General features: G+C 28.8%; 1 protein-coding gene across 1 annotated transcript in view; it reads left to right on the top strand.

Annotated features, from left to right (window-relative positions):
- Positions 1-450: 450 nt before the first annotated feature.
- Positions 451-20,737, top strand: part of PolE1 (DNA polymerase epsilon catalytic subunit 1) — a 136,597-nt gene continuing 116,310 nt past the window's right edge. Inside the window, exons 1-6 of the mRNA XM_075365929.1 lie at positions 451-588; positions 1,615-1,738; positions 8,256-8,474; positions 14,245-14,468; positions 16,905-17,148; positions 17,673-17,822. Coding sequence (XP_075222044.1) covers positions 521-588; positions 1,615-1,738; positions 8,256-8,474; positions 14,245-14,468; positions 16,905-17,148; positions 17,673-17,822 — 1,029 coding nt within the window. The 5' untranslated portion in view covers positions 451-520. The remainder of the gene's footprint in view (positions 589-1,614; positions 1,739-8,255; positions 8,475-14,244; positions 14,469-16,904; positions 17,149-17,672; positions 17,823-20,737) is intronic.

The raw sequence follows: 20,737 nt of genomic DNA, 5'->3' as shown, positions 1-20,737 counted from the left end.
TAAATTATTGTATTATTAATGTAGTAGACAATTAATAGGATTAACTAATTAAATTACTATTATTCTATTCACATGTTAATTCTATTGGGATTTTAATACATACGTATACTGTTATACTAATTCTTTTCATGAAACAATTATCTCCACTCTACTTGAAATTTACATATATTTAATATTGCTGTTGTATGTGTTGTTTTGAATTCTTTTCCTTATGCGGTGATTTATTTATTGTTATTATTTTTTTTTTTTTTACTAACAAATTTAATTACATGGCATTATATTTATAAACTGTTTTACATTAACGTACACAAGTGTTACACAGTGGTAATTATTCCTTCCGGTATGTTGTAAATATTTATTCTAAAATTATTGAACCTGAAGGAAAGTGTTTAGATTATATTGGCTAACCTGGTTATTCCCGCCAGTAAAGGGAACTGACACATTGAGTGAACAGGTTATTTATGATACTGTTATTTTTATTTATTTAATATACTATGTTTTGTTAGCTTTGTTATCGAAGATGGTGTTACAAAATAGTGGTAGATACCGTCCAGAAAAATCTTCTGACGGACAGAATGCAGGTTCAAGGTAAATTTATAAAAGCGAAACTTATACAATCTTGAATACAAATTCTTTTAATTACAAAGTTTTAATTAATTCGGGTTCAGTTACCAGGATTAATTTTATTTCCTTATTTATCTATAAGTGTTTATATGTTTTATACATTTGAGTGAATATATAATATACATATTTTTTCTAATTCTTTGCAAACTTTTACTTTCCATAAAATGAATAAATAGTAATTATTCTGTATGTTACACAGTATAATAAAAATATTGTTAGTTGATAATATCAGTAGCATGTCATATTTTGGAAACTAGCAGCAGAATGTAATTATTTATAAAAAATTAATTCTTTCTGATGCTTTAGTTTTTACTCTACAATTGTTCATTTTGTTGGGATCTCTGCAGGAAGTTGGGATAATAAAATATAAAAAACATAAAGTTTAGTATTTTTGTGACATGAGGCTTCTATTTTTAATATCTTCATTATGTTTTTAAATTAGTTTGTTCAACACATTCCAATAAAAAAGAGAACTATATAAAAATATTAAATGAGGATAAAAAATAAAGCAATAAGTGAAAATTGTTAAAAAATAAATAATTCAGATTAGATATTTGAAGTTTTAAAAGATTTTGTATTGAGTAACGTGAAGAAGCTGGATATGATTTCAAAATACTAAATCATATTCAAATAATGGGGATTATGAAGATTCATAATGCTTCTAGTTTCTGTCAGTTTCTTTTTTAAAAATAATATTTTTTTCTATTTACCAATTTATTTTATTAATATTATTCTTAAATATTGAATGAGAGAATCTTTTGGTGTGTTAGTCAACACTAATCTAATAAAATTTTCCTTTTTTATAAAATCCAACTGTAGTCTGGAATTCATTAAATAATATGTATTAAATATTTTGCCTGAAAAATATTTTAAATTGAATTGTTTGAGGATCACATTATTTTCAGTTATCCATCTGATTTGATTAGTTCTTATTTTTAACTTTTAGACTGCTTAGTGGTAATAGTCTTATTTTTAATTAAATTTTTCCAGAGAAGATACTTCAGAGTTCCGAGTCCGTCAGGCTTTAGAGAATAATGAAATAGATGAAAAATATGGTTTCTGTCGATTAAAGCATTATGAAGAGAGAACAGGCTTCCTCATCAATATGCATACTGTAATTATATTTGCTTTTTTATTAATTAGGTTAAGGTTACATTCATCATTTTAATTTTTTGTAATGTTTTATATATTTTGCCTTTGTATTCATGCTGTTTGCATAATCATGTAGCTCTGGTGGTAGGCACTTTAACTCTCTCTTCCTGTTTAGCCTCTGGGAATCACTGTCAGGTATTACTTCAGAGGTTGAATGAGGATGATATATATGAGTGTAAGTGAACTGTAGTCTTTTACAGTCTCGGTTGACCATCTCTGAGATGTATAGTTAATTGAAACCCAACCACCAAAGAACACTGGTATCCACAATCTAGTATTCAAATCTATATAAAAGTAACTGCCTTTACTAGGATTTGAACTTTTATAACATTACAACTTTCAACTTCGAAATCAGCTGATTTGCAAAGACGCGTTCACCATTAGACCAACATGGTGAGTGGTACGCACATTTATCTATGCGCATCATATGCCACTAGCAGCAAGTTGCCTTGTTATGATTAAATTGGCCTTTTTTCCAAGACCTTTAGTTTGAAAACTTGTAAATTGATGAACAGAATTTAGTACTGCCTTGCTCCATGTACCATCCATGGACACAATCATAAAATATTTGAGGGTAAAAAAGATAAATTAAAATAGTTGAAAGTTTTGATAAAAATCTTCGCCAATTACAAGTAAATATAGTGTTCAAATGCAGTGGAAACAGTTAATAGAACAAACTAAAAAAATTTAAAAAAAACAAATATTAATATCTATAAGAAAAACAATATTTTGAGCAAAATTATATAATGAAAAAATTGTAAAGATTAAATATTTTGATTTTTTTTTGTCTTCAGTCATTTGACTGATTTGATGTAGCAGCTCTCCAAGATTCTCTATCTAATGCTAGTCGTTTCATTTTGATATATCCCCTACATCCTACATCCCTAACAATTTGTTTTACATATTCCAAATGTTGCCTTCTATCTGACCCTCTAATATTAATGCGACTATTCCAGGATGCCTTAATATGTGACCTATAAGTCGTTTTCTTTTAACTATATTTTTCCAAATGCTTCTTTCTTCATCAATTAATATTAATATTTTGATTATCGATAAATATTTTGTAGAAATTTTTTGGAAAAACTGTATGAAGCAATTTATTGGTAAGAGGTGTAACAATAATGTTCATGGTTACTGCTGTAAAAATCATTTATTGAAAAAAGTGATATAATTATACATTGAACCCTTCAAAGTACTTCTGATCTGTAATGCACTTCTCCATTTGCCTTTTCCAGCCTTTGAAGGACTCAAAAATTGCTTTATCTGTTACCCCTGACAGCATCTCTGACGTTGACTGTTTAATGGCCTCCAGAGTCTGAAAATGGCACTCTTTAATTTTTAGAAATTAAAAAAAGAATCAGGGGTCCAAATTGGTGAGTAGGGGAGGTGTTCAAGGGTTGTGGTGGCCGTTTTGGCTAAAAATTGCTTGGCAAACATGACTGTGTGTGAGGGTGCATTGTTGTAAAAAAGCACCCATGACTGGTCTTGTCACAAATCTGGTCTCTTTCAGCAAACTCTTTCATGCAGATGCTGAATTAACTGATTCTGTGGTACGTATTCTTGGAGCACAATGCACAATTCCATGTAAGTAAAAAAAAAAAACCATCAGCGTTGCTTTAATTTTTGATTTTGACATCTGGCTTTTTTTTATCCGTGGCTTATCTGGTTTTTCCATTTCATGCTCTGCTTCTTGGTCTCAGGATCATATTCGTCAATCCAAGTTTCGTCTCCTATAATCATGTTTTGAAAGATGTCAGCCAATCTTGACCAGTCTTGACAATCGTGCAAATGATTTTCTTTTTTTCACCACCTGTCAAGTTTTTTTGGAATGGTCTTCACGAAACGCCTTGACATCCCCAAATCTTGTGTGGTGATGAGGGGTATGGTTTTTCAGTTGGTAATGATGTCCTCAGCAACGTCTCTGATCTTAAGATAATGGCTTATTCCATCTTCTGCACAGAAACATAATTTTGAGCAGTGGTGGTAGGGGCACCTTGAACATTCGCTGTTCTTAGAGAGTGGTTCTCCCCTTTCTGAACCTCGCCACCCACTTAGAAGAATGAAGTTCTTTCTCTAGATGTTTATAATTTCAAAAATTTCCGAATTCATTTTTCTCTGCTTTCACAAGGCATTTTATCATAACTTGCCCTTCAAAATCATGATTAATTTCCATTGTCATAATAGGAAACATATATGTACAGAAACAGATCTACACTTAACATAATGTTGAGAGAATTGAAAACAATTGCATGACTGTGTGAAATTTTAACAATTGGTGTGCCACTACTGCCAATCTCCCAGTGTTACCATTGTACTCACAATAGAATGAGTCTCACAAACTTTATTGTCATACCTTGTATTTTATGGTGCAACAATCCAAGGATATTGTAGGTTGATCAGAGCAATTGTAAATAGATACCAATTTGGCCTTTTTACTCCTTCACTTGCGCTTTGTTCAGCTGACACTTCCTCATTATATATTTTGGATCTTTTCCTTGAATTACAGGCTGATATTGGTCTTTTTTTGTAGGACATGCTGCTTTTGATCCAGTTGATTTGAGTTGCTATTATTGGGGGTAGATTGTCTATTTTTATGAGCTTGCTGATAAGCACATTACAAAACTGAAACATTTACCAAATTTTTTTATCTTGAGATTCATTTAATCTATTACACACAACTATATAGACTTCTTTTGCATTTTTACTATTTTGTTTTTCTTTAAAGGTATGAAATATGATAACATTTGGTCAGAACATTATGCTCGTTATAGCAGCATATGAGCCAATACTGCTGGTTTTATGATTGTTTCTCTTCTTTTTTTTTGTCGTTTACCAGATGACACTAAATTACTTGAATATTTGAATTCTTCTTCATGATACAGTTTTTACTATATCATTTTTAGTAACTGGTGATAAGTTTTAAACAAAATTACTACATACTAAACTTGCCCTGATTAAATTTGAACAATCTCCTGTAACATTATAATTATTTTGCGAAAGCTATCAGTATATGTTCTCATCTTTATTTTATCCCTATTTTAATCTTAAAATCCATCATAATTATTTTTTCTATTAATATATAATAAAATTATTATATTATAACTTTGTAATCTATTAATTACTTAAAACATTTAACTGACAATATAGTTTTTAACTTGCTTCATATTTACAAGTGTTAACTTGGTCATGCGGTACATGAGGATGGATGGGTATCCTACACTGGATGTTTATAAAGATATATAGGATGGTTATGAATATATATATTTTCGTTTGAAAATAGCCATGATAATTGTTCTTGGCATCCCCTTGTGTGTCTGAACTATCATATAACTTCATTAAATTTATACCTTCTAGAGTGACTCCACATGAATGAAAAGAGAATTTTCAGTCTCCTTAACGCATATCTATCAATGAAGATGTATCTGAGATGGGGCTATTTAATTGGGTTGTCAAAGATTTTGATTGTTCATTGTTTACATTTTATGTTTAGAAAATGTGAGTGACGTACTTATAAATAACTTATAAAAAGTAACAAAAAGACATATTTTTGTGTTGTAAGTTTGTAAGCAGTACTAGAAGTGCAATTTTAAAGATTTCCTAAGAGTAGAAGCCTGGTTATTAGGTTTGTACGCTGGTTTAAAAATTTCTTTATTGAAAGTTTTAGTAATGTTTTCAGTGATATTATTAATGTATAAATACTTCATATATACTTTTTCACTCTTTTTGTCTTCTTATGTGTTGTTTGTAAGGTAGTTATTTTATTATTGTGTTTTGGTAGTTGTTTTTTATAAATATTATTAATTAAAGTAGTATATCCGTTTTCAGTCGTTTTATGATGTTTATTTCATTATTTAACTTTACTTTGTTATTATGTTTGTATTTGATTTTTCTATTAATCATATTTGTATGTGTGTTAATTTTATGAGACCAAGGGTGATTTGATTTTTCATGAATTGTTATATAAAAAATTATAAAATATAAAATGTTTATATACAAATTAAATTGTTATATAATATTTTTATGAATTGTTTATTATTAAATATAGGTTTTCTATATACTGATGTTTCAATTTATACCCATTGGGTTGGTCTAGTGGTAAACTTGGCATTGCAAATCAGCTGATTTCGAAGTCGAGAATTGTAAGGTTCAAATCCTAGTAAAGGCAATTATTTTTATACAGATTTGAATACTAGATTGTGTATACCATTGTTCTTTGGTGATTGGGTTTTAGTTCATCACACATCTCACGAATGGTCGACCTGAGACTGTGCAAGACTACATTTCATTTACATTCGTTCATATCATCCTCTGAAGTACCTTATGTTCATTCCGGAAGTTAAACAGACAAAGAAAGAGGAAGTTCTTTCAATTTGGGTATCCTTGTTTATTTCAATATTGGCATCAAAATAATTTAACATTCTATTATTATCTGTTTCAAATGTGAATTAAAATTTTTCATTATAAGCGTTTAATTTGTTTGATATTATTAGATGTTCATAATTTATTACTGGGTTATATATAATAAGAATATCATCAACATAATGTGTGAGTATCATCAAAACTTTGTATGTGAGTGATGCCTTGTTAGTAATTCGGTTAATATATTTGTGACAATTGCTGATAATGGAAATCCCATAAGTAAGATATTTTTTTGTGTATAATATTTATTATTAAATTCAAAATAGTTTTGTTGACTTATATTTCTTATAATAGTGATTATATCTTTAATAAATTTTGGATCTTTTTGGTTACTTTTTAATCTATTTTTTTATTATTTTTATGGTATGGTCTATAGGTATGCTCTGGATACATGTTATATCATAACTAACCATTCTAGAATATTTATTTACATTTAAGCTATTTAATTTATTTTTTAGTTTGTAACCATTTCTTATATTAAATACATTAGGTAAATTCATCTTATTCCTAAGAATTTTAACTATTTTGGATGTATATAATGGAGGGCAAATTTAAAACTGATTAAAGGTCGCATTGGGATGTTTAATTTATCAATTTTTGGTAGTCCAGTTAGTTTAGGGACAATCTGTTCAAAAGGATATAATCTGGAATGGTATTTTATATTATTACTATTATAATTAAAAATTGACTGAATTTTTTTATTAAACTTTTTGTCACTTAGAAATTTGTTAGTTGGGTCATTAATTTCATAAAATTTATTTTCAACAATGTATTGTTTCATTAAGTTATATTTTTCAACTGTCATGATAACCGGTGTATTTGTTTTATCTGATTTTACTATTAAAAGATTGTTTATTTATAAATAGTTTATTAGTAAATTTTGCATTTTTAATTTTTTGGTCATTGTAGCTGAAAATATATAATTGTTCCTTATCTGTAGGATTCATTCTATTGGAATATATTTCGTAATCTACAACAATGTTCTTAATAATGTTAATTTTTTTAGTATCAGTTAAATTGAATTTAAATGCATTACTGATGATTAATTTTTCATCATCTTTAAAATTAATATTTGTAAAGTTCAAAAATTTATTACTTATGTTATAACCCAAATTTTTTTTTGAGATTATATAAAATAAGGTTTAAATTTATTTGAATTATTATTATTAGCATATTGTTTCTAATTAAAAAATTCTGCATCATAACTACTTGTATTTTATTTTCACTTTTAATATTAATTAAATTATAAATTTTGGTGTTATGCACTGAAATATAGTATTTCTATATTTCAGTGGTGTTATGAGTCTTTTTGAGGTTATATTTATGATTTTCTATATTAATTCCAATTAAATTTTTTATATAATTAAAAACGAGAGGTCCTAACTTTGTAATTTGCAATTTATTAAAATAAAAACTTGTTTTTGCTTGGTTAGCATTCATAATTATTTTGCTGAAATTATTCTTTTTATGATTATATTTTTGTTATGTTATTTTTGATTATTTTAGTATTTTTATTTTGCAATAATGGAGTTATTTTAATCATGACTGAGGATCCTGCGAAAGTACTTTCATGAAAAATAAAGGTAAGATGTATCTTATCTCATTAATTTGTACTAGGGTGGTTTATTTAATTAAATTAAATATTTTAAATTCCAATATAAACCAACTAGTATAGACGATTGAGATAAGATATTTCTTACTTTAATTTTATCATGACAGCACTTTTGCAGAATCCTGCATCCTCAGTCATGATTAAATTTATTTCATCAAATTGCACATAAAAATAAAAATACTTAAAATATTAAAAATTAACAGTATGTTGAATCATTAAAATAAAATCATACACATGGTGTAATGTTTGTTATAGCACTCTAATATTATAATGAAATCTGCTAATATAATTAATTATTAATTACTATGTTGCACTCACTTTTGCTTATATTAAAAACTTATTTATAATTCTTTGACTTTTGTAGAAAGTTTTAATGGTACATTTTTATGAATTGAAACTTAATTATGTTTTTAGTATATTGAAATGGATTTTTATTTTTTTTTTATAGACTGAAGTTCTAAATAATGACAAGAGATTAGTAAGTGCTGTTGATTATTATTTCATTGAAGAATTTGGCCAACGATTTAAAGTTTCACTAATATACAGGCCTTACTTTTTTGTACTTGCTCGTAAGGAATGTATAAAAGAAGTATCAATATTTCTTGCTAAGAAATATGCAGGAGTAATTGTAGCTCTAGAGCAAGTTAGCAAAGAGGATTTGGATTTGGTAATTATAAATAAAAATTTATTGTATCATCAATTTATATAATGTATTTATTAGTGGATAGTTCTGTGAATGTCAGCATTGTTTTTACGAACATAAGATATAGTAATTTAAGAAAAAAAAGAAGAGCATATTGCTTAAAACTAGTTAATGATTGAACATGAGTTGACATTAATATAACAGTTATACAGTACAGTATGCAAATTTAAAAAAGTAATAACTGTTTTCTGTTCATAGGATTCACAAATGCAAGGCTTATTCTTAAAGTAAGGTCAGTTGTGAATTTGTCGCCTGGCAAAATATATATATAATATTTTTCAGCCTCGGCAAAGTACAGAATTAGAGAACATTCTTACTTTTATTTTTTTATATTCATCAAAACATTTTTGGGCCTAAGCCCATCTTCAGTGGTATTGTTTTTATAAATTCTTGATTTGTTTACATTTACACATTAATTTTAGCTTTTGTAAATTGTTTGTTAATAAAAAACATTTTAAATTATTTTCTAAACTAGTTATATTATGACAATTATTTATTAAATGGTCAGCTATATTTGAGAAACCAAGTTTTTTTTATTTTTAAATAATTAAAATGTTTGTTAAATCTATCTTTAAAGGACCTATTCATTTTATCAATCTATATCTTTTCGCAATTGTTACATTTTATTTTATAAATACTGGAAGAATCATTTTTATTTTTTTATTATTATAATATTTTAAATGTTTTATTATATGATTATCAGGTGTGTATTTTGTGTCATTACATTCATCAATCAAGTTTTCTATAATTTTATTTGTATAAGAGTATTTTATATAAATATTTTCACTATTTTTATTTTTGTTTATGAGTGTTAATGTAGTAAGGTATGTGTTATTGAAAAATTCTGAATTTTGTATTTTTTATATATATTATAAATCGATGACGTACGATATCCATTTTTTATACTATTTATTTTGTTATACAATTCCTGTTCATCATTTATATATTTTATTGCTCTATTTATCGTGTTTTTGAAAATATTAAGTTTTTGAGACCAAGGATGATTACAATTCTTGTTTATAATGATTTCATTTGAGGTAGGTTTTTTATACATTCCAGTTATTATTTGATTGTTTTTATTTTAATATTTATGTCTAAATAATTTATTTTTCTGTTATGTTCCATTTCATATGTAAATTTTAATTTTTTATGATACGAATTTAATTTATTTAAAATTACTTCATGTTCGTTATTTACAACTGGTTCATATATACCCAAAATATCATCCACGTATCTGACGCATAATAAAATTTTATGTATGTGATTTATGTCATAGACCTACTTTCAAATTCCTGCAGATAAATTTCTGACATTACAGCAGATAAGGGAAATCCCATGGGTAAAACATTTTCTTGTGTATAACAGGTTCTATTAAATTAAAAATAATTCTGTTTACATATATTTCTAATTATTGTTATAATGTTATTTATACATTTTTGGTCTTCGCCTGTTTTTATTAATTTGTTTTCTATTATTGAGATTGTATAATCAATGGGTATATTTGGGTACATATTAGATACATAGAAGCTAATCATTTTAGTTTTATTATTAATTTTTATTTTATAATTAATTCATACTCGTTTTTTATATTATATTTATATTATAAATTTATCTTTGATCTAATTACTTTATCAATAATTTCGGTAATTATATAAGTTGGGGCTGTTTTGAAATTGATTAATGGTTTCATAGGGATACCTTTATGTAATTTTGAGAGACCTGGGAGTTTTGGGGCATAAGGTTCATATGGATGTAATCTGCTATGATATTTTAATTTATTGTAATTAAAAATTTATTGGTTGGGTCATTCATTTTTTTAAAACCATTTTCATTTATATATTTATTAAATCATTGAAATAATTATTATTATTTCATCAATTGAAATAATAAAAGGAGTTCTTGTTTGTTTATATATATATTTATATAAACAATGATATGTGTATATTATACATATATCAGACAAAAGTATAAAACGTTTTACCTAGAGTACAGAATTCAATAATGCTTCTTACCTTATGCTTGTTATTATTTTATAAAAACACTTTTGAGGGTTTCCCTCATCATCAGTTAACAAACCTATTCTTCTTTAAAAATCACACATTAAAAACTGAAAACTTAAAACTATAAATATATAAAATGATGATGACATATAAAATTATGACTATATGTAGTCATAAAAGTTAAAACGTTTTTTTGTTTGTGGCTAGCCACACATACAGTACTGTACTCATATATATAAATAAAATGAGGGCTGTTCATAAAGTAATGATAACAGTGACCCTAAGGGAAAATGTGTTGCGAAGGGTGGTAATACTGCATGCCATCGTGTAGCCCATTCTTTTAGCCATCTGTAATGATCATTTTAAAGTTGATTAGTGCAATGAGAGAATGTACGTGACGATTTGCGAACTTTGTTAGATATTCGCCTACCATGTCCAGCATGGATAAAAAGTTAGAGCAACATTGCAATGTGAAATTTTTAGTGAAACTCTGGAAGAACTGAAAAGGCGTGTATGAATTATTAACTACGGTGTATGGTGAAGATGTTATAAACCAGGTGACCACAGATACCAGTGGTATAAAGCATGTTCGGGTTGGGTAGAGAGAGCATCACCTACGAGCTTCACAAGGGGCGCACCCTTCAACATCTCACACCAAGGTTGTAAGGAATACAGCTGCCTCTATCATCTGTGAAGAATGACGAATTACCATTAGGGAGCTTGCCAAATGTCTAGACATTTCAGTTGGCAGCGCATTTTTGATTTTGAACGATTATTTGGCCATGCGACATGTGTCTTGCAGATGGGTGCCGTGCCTGCTCACACTGGAGCAAATGCAACATAGTGTCTCCTATAAGACACTATTAACTGTGATAAGACCTATTATCACAGTTTGGCGGGGAAGCAAAAAAATAAATGAATCAAATCATAACCTTAGGTGAATCTTGGATGTATCACTACAATTTGGAACTGAAACAACAAAGTTCTCAATGGAAAAGGGTGCAGTCGCCACTCTGAAAAAAGCAAAGATGAGTCGCAGCACCAGTAAGGTTAAGATGATAATTTTTTTCGATTCTGAGGGTTTTTTTGTATCAAAATGCTGTCCCTCAAAGCCAGACGGTCACAGCAGATTATTACAAATTGGTTTTGATCACGATGTGTCATTTTAAGGAAAAACGGCCATCATGACAATGTTGCCCACACTGTAGTTGATTTCTTGAACGCTCACAGCATCACAACTGTACCCCACTCATCATACAGTCCCAATTTGGCCCCTTGAAACTTCTGGCTGTTCTCCAAAGTCACTCGGGGGACAGAAATTCAAAACCAATCACAGCCATCAAAGCTGTGGAGGCGTGGTGCAAGGAGCTCGTGAAAGATGATCTGGCATTCGTGTTTAAAAAGTGGCAGGAATGGTGGAAAAGTGTATTAGAACCGAGGAGGGTTACATTGAAAAAGAGCATGTAGAATTTGGAAGACTGAATAAATATTTTTTTCTGTAGAGCGTTTTTATCATTAATTTTTTGAACAGCCTCCATACATATACATATATACATATATACATATTTTTTTTTTTTGTTTTCAGTCATTTGACTGGTTTGATGCAGCTCTCCAAGATTCCCTATCTAGTGCTAGTCGTTTCATTTCAGTATACCCTCTACATCCTACATCCCTAACAATTTGTTTTACATATTCCAAACGTGGCCTGCCTACACAATTTTTCCCTTCTACCTGTCCTTCCAATATTAAAGCGACTATTCCAGGATGCCTTAGTATGTGGCCTATAAGTCTGTTTCTTCTTTTAACTATATTTTTCCAAATGCTTCTTACTTCATCTATTTGCCGCAATACCTCTTCATTTGTCACTTTATCCACCCTTCTGATTTTTAACATTCTCCTATAGCACCATATTTCAAAAGCTTCTAATCTTTTCTTCTCAGATACTCCGATTGTCCAAGTTTCACTTCCATATAAAGCGACACTCCAAACATACACTTTCAAAGATCTTTTCCTGACATTTAAATTAATTTTTGATGTAAACAAATTATATTTCTTACTGAAGGCTCGTTTAGCTTGTGCTATTCGGCATTTTATATCGCTCCTGCTTCGTCCATCTTTAGTAATTCTACTTCCCAAATAACAAAATTCTTCTACCTCCATAATCTTTTCTCCTCCTATTTTTCATATTCAGTGGTCCATCTTTGTTATTTCTACTACATTTCATTACTTTTGTTTTGTTCTTGTTTATTTTCATGCGATAGTTCTTGCGCAGGACTTCATCTATGCCGTTCATTGTTTCTTCTAAATCCTTTTTACTCTCGGCTAGAATTACTATATCATCAGCAAATCGTAGCATCTTTATCTTTTCACCTTGTACTGTTACTCCGAATCTAAATTGTTCTTTAACATCATTAACTGCTAGTTCCATGTAAAGATCAAAAATAACGGAGACAGGGAACACCCTTGTCGGACTCCCTTTCTTATTACGGCTTCTTTCTTATGTTCTTCAATTGTTACTGTTGCTGTTTGGTTCCTGTACATGTTAGCAATTGTTCTTCTATCTCTGTATTTGAACCCTAATTTTTTTAAAATGCTGAACATTTTATTCCAGTCTGCGTTATCGAATGCCTTTTCTAGGTCTATAAACGCTAAGTATGTTGGTTTGTTTTTCTTTAATCTTCCTTCTACTATTAATCTGAGGCCTAAAATTGCTTCCCTTGTCCCCATACTTTTCCTGAAACCAAATTGGTCTTCTCCTAACACTTCCTCCACTCTCCTCTCAATTCTTCTGTATAGAATTCTAGTTAAGATTTTTGATGCATATATATATATATATGTAAAATTTCAACATAAATCTTTTTGTATAAAGTTTTTTATATTGATCTTTATAAATGAATAAATATCCCTCCCAGCTGGCAATATATAAAATTGACTATGGCATGAGGCGTTTTTACAAACGAATAGTTTCTGTTTTTAAGTTATTTTTAATTAATTTACTTATATTTGACAAATCACTAGCCTAATGGTTGTGAGTTGCTTAGAATAATATCTTTAAATAAATTCTATTGATATTTTGCTTCTAGTAGACATACCCTCAAATATTTTTCAAATGAAAACAAATATGTCTTATGTAGGAGATGCATTAATACAATACAGTGATGAGAATATCAATGATCATTATTTAGTCCTGTTATTTTTAAGTATATTTAAAGAGTTTCATAATTATTTATTTATCTACCACATAACGGTGACTACATGACTGTTTTTCAGGATTCAGATGAATCTCACACATTTCAACTCTTGCCATTTTTGATCTGTGCTGCTGTTACTGTTAAAATATCATGAGAAAATAATCGTTCGAGTGGAATAAAATTACTTCATGATTTGATTTATTAATTTTAAAACTTTATCAAACATACATTGTGACTATTACAGATTATGCTTATTTATTGTGAATAGGCTTCATTGAAATTACAGTTAATTACATGAGAAAATTTAAAATAAAAGCACAATTTTTTTGTAGTTTTGATCTTTAAAGAAAAAAAAAACAAATGTGACCAATGAATAATGATGATTTCTAGATGAAAGACAGTTTATGCAACTGGTTAAAATTGCAAATATCCTTTTTCATGATTTCATTAATGAAATTATTTATAGAATAATATGGTGAGAATGTTTATGCGATAACTCTTCTATATAGATTTTTTTTTAATCTTTGTAAAATTATTTTTCAGCCAAATCATTTAATCGGATTGAAAAGTCAATTTCTGAAGTTATCATTTGCAACAGTAAGTGATTTATTAAAAGTTAGACAAGTCATTATGAGTAGTATACGTAAACACAAACACAATGAAGATAATGCTTATTATACTGAAATGTTAAAGTCAGCTCAATTTGGAAAAACTCAATTAGAAACTACTAAAAAAACTGATCAGATGGAAAATATTATTGATATCAGGTTTGTGTTATGTATATATTGTATTTTACAAAGTAATATTACAAATATTTTTAAAAACTTGCTTTATACTTTTTAGTCGTATTTTAATTAAATTATTATCATACTTTGCTTGAGTTTAACTAGTTGATTAATTTGGATTTCAAAAGTTAACATATATTGAAATTTATAAAATATCAAACATTTTATTATACAAAATAACGAAATAGTGAAGTTTTATAGGAAGCCCCTAATTTACCCCAATATGGGGGGATGTTTGCAGAAGTAATGATTGAATATTGTATTGTTACCTGACGTTAAAAAAAGTGCAAAATTTCATCAATATTCAATGTTAGGAAGTATGTTAAATTATTACACCTGCCCCTTAATTATCCCTGTACGGGGAGATGTTTGCAAAAGTAACAGTGGAATATTGTATTGTCACTCAATCTTAGTAACTGCAAAATTTCATCAGTCGGCAATGTCAGGAAGTATGTTAAATTAGGGATGCAAGATTTGAGGACAAACATAAAAAAATAAAAACATTGTGAGTTACAAGCAAGTAATAGTAACTAATGTTATTGTTATAGCATTTGACTGAATCAAAAACTACATACATGTTTAAAAGATTAAAATTAATAGACAAATAAAAACAAGAGATTTTTACTGTCAAAGTTAAGTTTTTTTTAAATAATTAATTAAGTTTAACGCAAATAATTAATCTGTGTAACCAAATAAACTAGCCTGCTATGCCTTTAATGAGTGTTTTTGGATTGGTAAGAAGCATCCACACCTAACAAGTGTGCTCTACAACATCTACATACATCTACATCTACATAAGGACCCTTACAGAAGAATGATGTGTTTTGCTATGGCTGGATGCTGATGACAACTTGACAAAGGATATCTTTCCAGGTACATCGTTGCCGGTGTGATGATGCATGTTTTAAAATGAAAAATGGGACTCTCTTCAAGTATCTTCTACTCAACCACATCAGAAAGTTTGCTGTGGCATTTTAAATTTGTAAATTAGTATCTTCTCCAGAATTTGTCTGACAGGTTACTAGTTTGCTCATTGTATATCTGTTTCAAATCTATGGTTGTGGCTGCTCATAAATTAATATTTGAATTATCACATTATGATGTTCAGAAAGATAATGTAATCTTGATTAAAAAAAGCAGTTGGGAAATGCATTTATTTGAGAAGGGCATATAAAAATATCTGGAATTTATTTTTTCTAAACTGTGGTGGTTAAATAACATGAGTTTCCTAAGTAAGTAATTTGCCTAATCTTCTGAAGTCATAACAGTATAACATTTGATGAAGGTAATGAGTTTTATATAAACCTTCTCTAACTGACTTAAGTACATTATTTTGTAATAATCATGCTGATGATGGTTTTTGTGCTGTCTTAATTTTATTGTACAGTATCATCACAAACTATATTGTTAGAATTTGCTGAGACTGAGACAACTGTCTATGACGAAAAGTAAACTGTGTTATTGATGAGCCTTATTACTAAGTAATATACTAAAATTACTACCAGTCCATAATTATCAATATTTTGCAGATAAGATCATTGTCCTATTCCAGTAACAATTGAAAGTTTCTGTTTATCTTTATTTATTCAATCAAAACTACGATGATCATCATAGATCTGCTGGAATATGCACAAGACTATTTATACACAATTCTGCTGGACTATGATTTCCCTCCCTAAAATTTCAGGCTATTCTAATTTTTTCAAATTTTTCTGAAAACATTTTTGTTAAATATTTTTATTTGGCTTTTCCAAATAGTCCAGTCTTGCTCTGAGACTGTATCCAGATGTTTGAAATAAAATTTCCCTCGATTGTATTATGAGAACAGCTTGGCTGCTGATATTCTCTTTATATTCTCCCTTGTCACCATTCTGTTCTTGGGTTCTAATTAATAATACATACTGGCCTGGTAATCTCATGGATGTATTAAACTATAGGTACACTTAATATACAAACAAGGCATGCAATTGTTAATCGATTTTGAATGAAGAATACTGCATTAGGTATCTGAAGACTTCAGAAAATCAAATGAATCAATCGGTAATGAGTACTATACTGGATGAACCAATTGATACTGCCTCCAAGGTTGTAGGATTTTTTTCAGCGTTGGCTTCACTTTGGTTGATCAGGAAAAGGAAGGAAAATACAGGATAAAATAGGTGTTGGGTTATAGGTACGAAAAAAGTTAACACATGATTGTTCCCTGTTTGTAGGAGATGAGAGGAATCAAGAATTCAAGGACTATTACATCCTGAAGTAGGTTGTCTCCCATTCATGAAGGAATACGTAGCTGGTACCCATATTATCATACTATAAGATAGTAATCCATTTTTATAGTTATTTGTATGTTTGTAGTTATTTCTGTTTCTTAGTGATTTTAGATTCTAGGTAAAATAAGTTTGTTTTTATTTATTTCAGAGAATATGATGTGCCTTATCATGTTAGAGTATCTATTGATATGAAGATATTTGTTAGTTCTTGGTATAATGTGAAAGATCTAGGACCAAGTAAAGAAGTGCAGATTATTAAACGAGAAGATATAATTGAAAGACCTGACATGATAGTACTAGCTTTCGATATAGAAACTACTAAACTTCCATTGAAGTTTCCTGATTCAGCAACTGATCAGATTATGATGATCTCATATATGATTGATGGATCGGTAAGAACTAATTCACTGGAATTATTTTTTCTGTTATAAAGGTATAATTTTGTTTACAAGAGTGAAGTAAAAAAATTATATTAATATCATGGCAGTTAGCCATTTAAAGTTATGTTGTAGTTGCTGATCCAGACAGATTATTGTGGTATGTTTGTGTGTATGTTTATATACAGAAAATGTTTATATTTATTTCCTCGATATTGCATGATAATGCTTGGGATTATTATTACTGGACCGAGTTTTAGTAAAATCATTTTATACAGAGTAATTTATTTGTTTTTAAAAAATAGAATAATCGCCCAAAGTACTTTACTTTTTTATACAAGTGTTTTTGCCTTTTCTTAAATTGTATTTTCATGATTAAGTAATATACTATTATAAAAACTTATTTATGTATGTAAAGGAATTATTGTATATAGCTATTGTGTTTTTTACATGACATTTAATTTATTGATTGAACTTAGGACAATAAACAGTTATAAAGAGCTGTGCTAAACTGATTGTTAAAAAATATTTTATTTTAGGGATATCTTATCACAAATCGTGAGATCATCTCTTCAGATGTTGAAGATTTTGAATATAATCCTAAACCTGAATTTCAAGGCAGTTTTACTATATTTAATGAACCAAATGAAGAATCTTTATTAAGAAAATTCTTTGATCATATTTTAGAGGTGAGTATAACATACATTTTAAAATATAAATGACTTGGTTATAGTAAACACATTTAGCATGTTAAAATAAATCTAATTTAAAATTAATTTTACAGTATTAACCAATTTTTGTTTCCTAAATTTTATCTCTGGAGCTTCTGATAAGTGAATGTGCACAAACGCATAAATATATGCATATCAGCATATCACAGATGTGTTTATATGTAACTGAATTGTATGTGCTGTAGTAATGTAATAACAAATTATATGTACAGAAATAGTGAACTTGTAAATACTATGAATTTCCGGGTTATATAAAACATTGCTTCTGTATAAATCTGATTGACTTGGATTAACTGAACTGATTTCTTCTTCAATTTTACTTGTAAAGTATTTTGGGAAAGGTGTGTATCGCTGTACAATAAATTCCTACAAACTTGACATTAAGTTAGGAAGATAAACAAATTTGAATTATTTTGTATTCAGGAACAAGATGGATTAGTTGATGATATTTTTTAGTCAAGATCCAAGTCACAAGAGACTAAAATAAATGTGAAAGGCAGCCTTCGGCTATAAAATGTTTTGCTAAGGGAGAGTAAATTTTTTTGTGGATCTGTTTTCTTTAAATGTCATTTAAAATACATTATTGTACATTTCTATTTTTCATCATATTTTTGTGTATTATTGTATTCTTTAATTTATGTTTTACTGTAAAGTCTTAAGTTAACACCTTCATGTGCATGAAAATTAAATTAATAGTTGATAAAATGTTTAATTTATTCCTGTATTTATAGCTTGGTTAACTAAATGAAATAAGTGAATATGTGCTATTCTAAAATTTAAAGAAATCTGGTTGTGAAAAATCATATTATTTATCAAATTAGAATGTATTATTTTCTATAAGATTTATTAAGAAGTCGTTCTTAAACGGTTAATATTTTATTGATTTTTTTATAAATTGCAAACTATATAATTTATGTAATTTTTTTTTATATGCAGTTTCCAAACTCTGTAATGTTGATAAAACAATTCCAAGAAAATGTATCAATATTAAACTTTTATCATTAACCTTCTCAAAATTCAAAACATTTTATTCATAGTTTGAGTGATTATAGGACAGTCATGGCAGTCTTTACAATATCTATGAAAAAAAGTTTTTTCTACATAGTAATTATCAGTTTTCAATTTAAATTAATATATGTACGAGGTGTGATCAAAATACGGTGAATAATTTTTTATTAAAAAAAGTAATAAGGTTACATAGAATTCGATTTAATCTCCTTCAAAGTACTGTCCTTGGCTAGCAATGCACTTATCCCAACGTTGGCTCCATGACTGGAGGCATTTCTGGAAGGCGTCTTTCGGAAGGGCTTTCAGCTGCTCGGTCGTGGCCCTCTCAATGTCAGCAATGGTGTCAAAATATTTTCTTTTAAGCACAGTTTTAATTTTTGGGAAGAGCCAAAAGTTGCATGGTGCTAAATCCGGTGAGTATGACAGATGTGGACAGACAGGAACACTTTTTTCGGCCAAAAACTCGCAAATAAGAAGCGAGGTGTGATACGGCGTGTTGGAGTGTGAAGAAGGAAGCCATTGGTCCATTTTTCTGGTCGCTTTCTTCGTACGTTGTTTCGCAAACGTTGCAGTACACCCTTATAAAATTCAGAGTTTATAGTTGTTCCCCTTGGAACGAACTCTGATCGCAGTATGCCCTCACTATCGAACAAAACAACGAGCATGACCTTGATGTTGGATTTTGACTGACGTGTTTTTTAGGGCGAGGAGATGAACTGGTTTTCCATTGGGAACTCTGCATTTTGGTCTCAGGGTCATAGCCATAGACCCAACTTTCATCTCCAGTTACAATTTTGGCCATGAATTCCAGATCAGCATGAAGACGACCCTTCAGCTCCATGCAAATTGACACAAGATTTTCAAAATCCATGTTGCGCGACAGACACGATAAACACAAACTCACTCTAGTGGCTCTGGCAGCTGACTGGCAGGCACGAATGTGTTACAACTTGTCCCTGCCTGTCTCAGTTTATCACGCTATTGGACAAATTACAGCATATGGATGTAGCGTCGGCAGTTGCCGCTATAAAAATTTATTCACCGTATTTTTTGATCACACCTCATAGTAATCTGTAAAATCAGAATGATTTCTTAATAAAATAGTCTGTTTATTTTTCTTATTAAGTTATATTCTTTATCACTTAGTATTTTCTGATTACTTTTTTACTGTAAAATATTGTATTAATAATGAATGTTGTTTTAATATATTTAAAACCATGTTTTCATTTCTTCTTCATTCATTAAACAGAGTTAAACTGACAATCCTCGTGCAATTATTTATTTTCTAATCTACATTAAGGAAGGCTTGTGAGACTAGTGTACTACAAAACTTGGTTGGGCTATGAATAAAATTGTAATTCCGTTCCTAGTTGTATCATTGCTTTTTCAACATGTCTATGGGATATTTAAAAAATGTCAACTTTGTAGTAGGTGTAAAAGAGTTCAGGAAAAAAATTAAATATAACAGAATTTCCTGTAATAAAGTTTATTATCGGATATATTTACCTTCAGTGATTTAGAAGTGCTCTTGACTTTTGAAGGCAAATGTTTTCTCCAAGCTTGTTTTTTAATTTTTTTTATGTATCTATTGACTGTTTATCGCAGTTTAAAGAAACAGCTGCATTTAAAATGATGGTTTAGTCAGTCTTATGGCCAGTCTAAATTTGATATTGATTTTTCCTTTCCTCTCATGTGTAATTTAGCACAGATGACTGTTGTTTTAAGTGATCTTTTAGTTTGGAACAGGTTCAGTCACACATGTCATAATATTAAATATTCTAAAAAATAAATAATTTTTAAAGATAACCACAGCGTACTTCGTGTATTCTTTATTTTTAGAATACAAATTAAATATCTCTGTGATG

This window comes from Lycorma delicatula, chromosome 5, assembly GCF_047948215.1.
Source record: "Lycorma delicatula isolate Av1 chromosome 5, ASM4794821v1, whole genome shotgun sequence".
In the NCBI taxonomy this organism is placed as follows: Eukaryota; Metazoa; Arthropoda; class Insecta; order Hemiptera; family Fulgoridae; genus Lycorma; species Lycorma delicatula.
The sequence above is the reverse complement of the archived record's forward strand: the minus strand, read 5'-3'. Positions and strand labels throughout refer to the sequence as shown.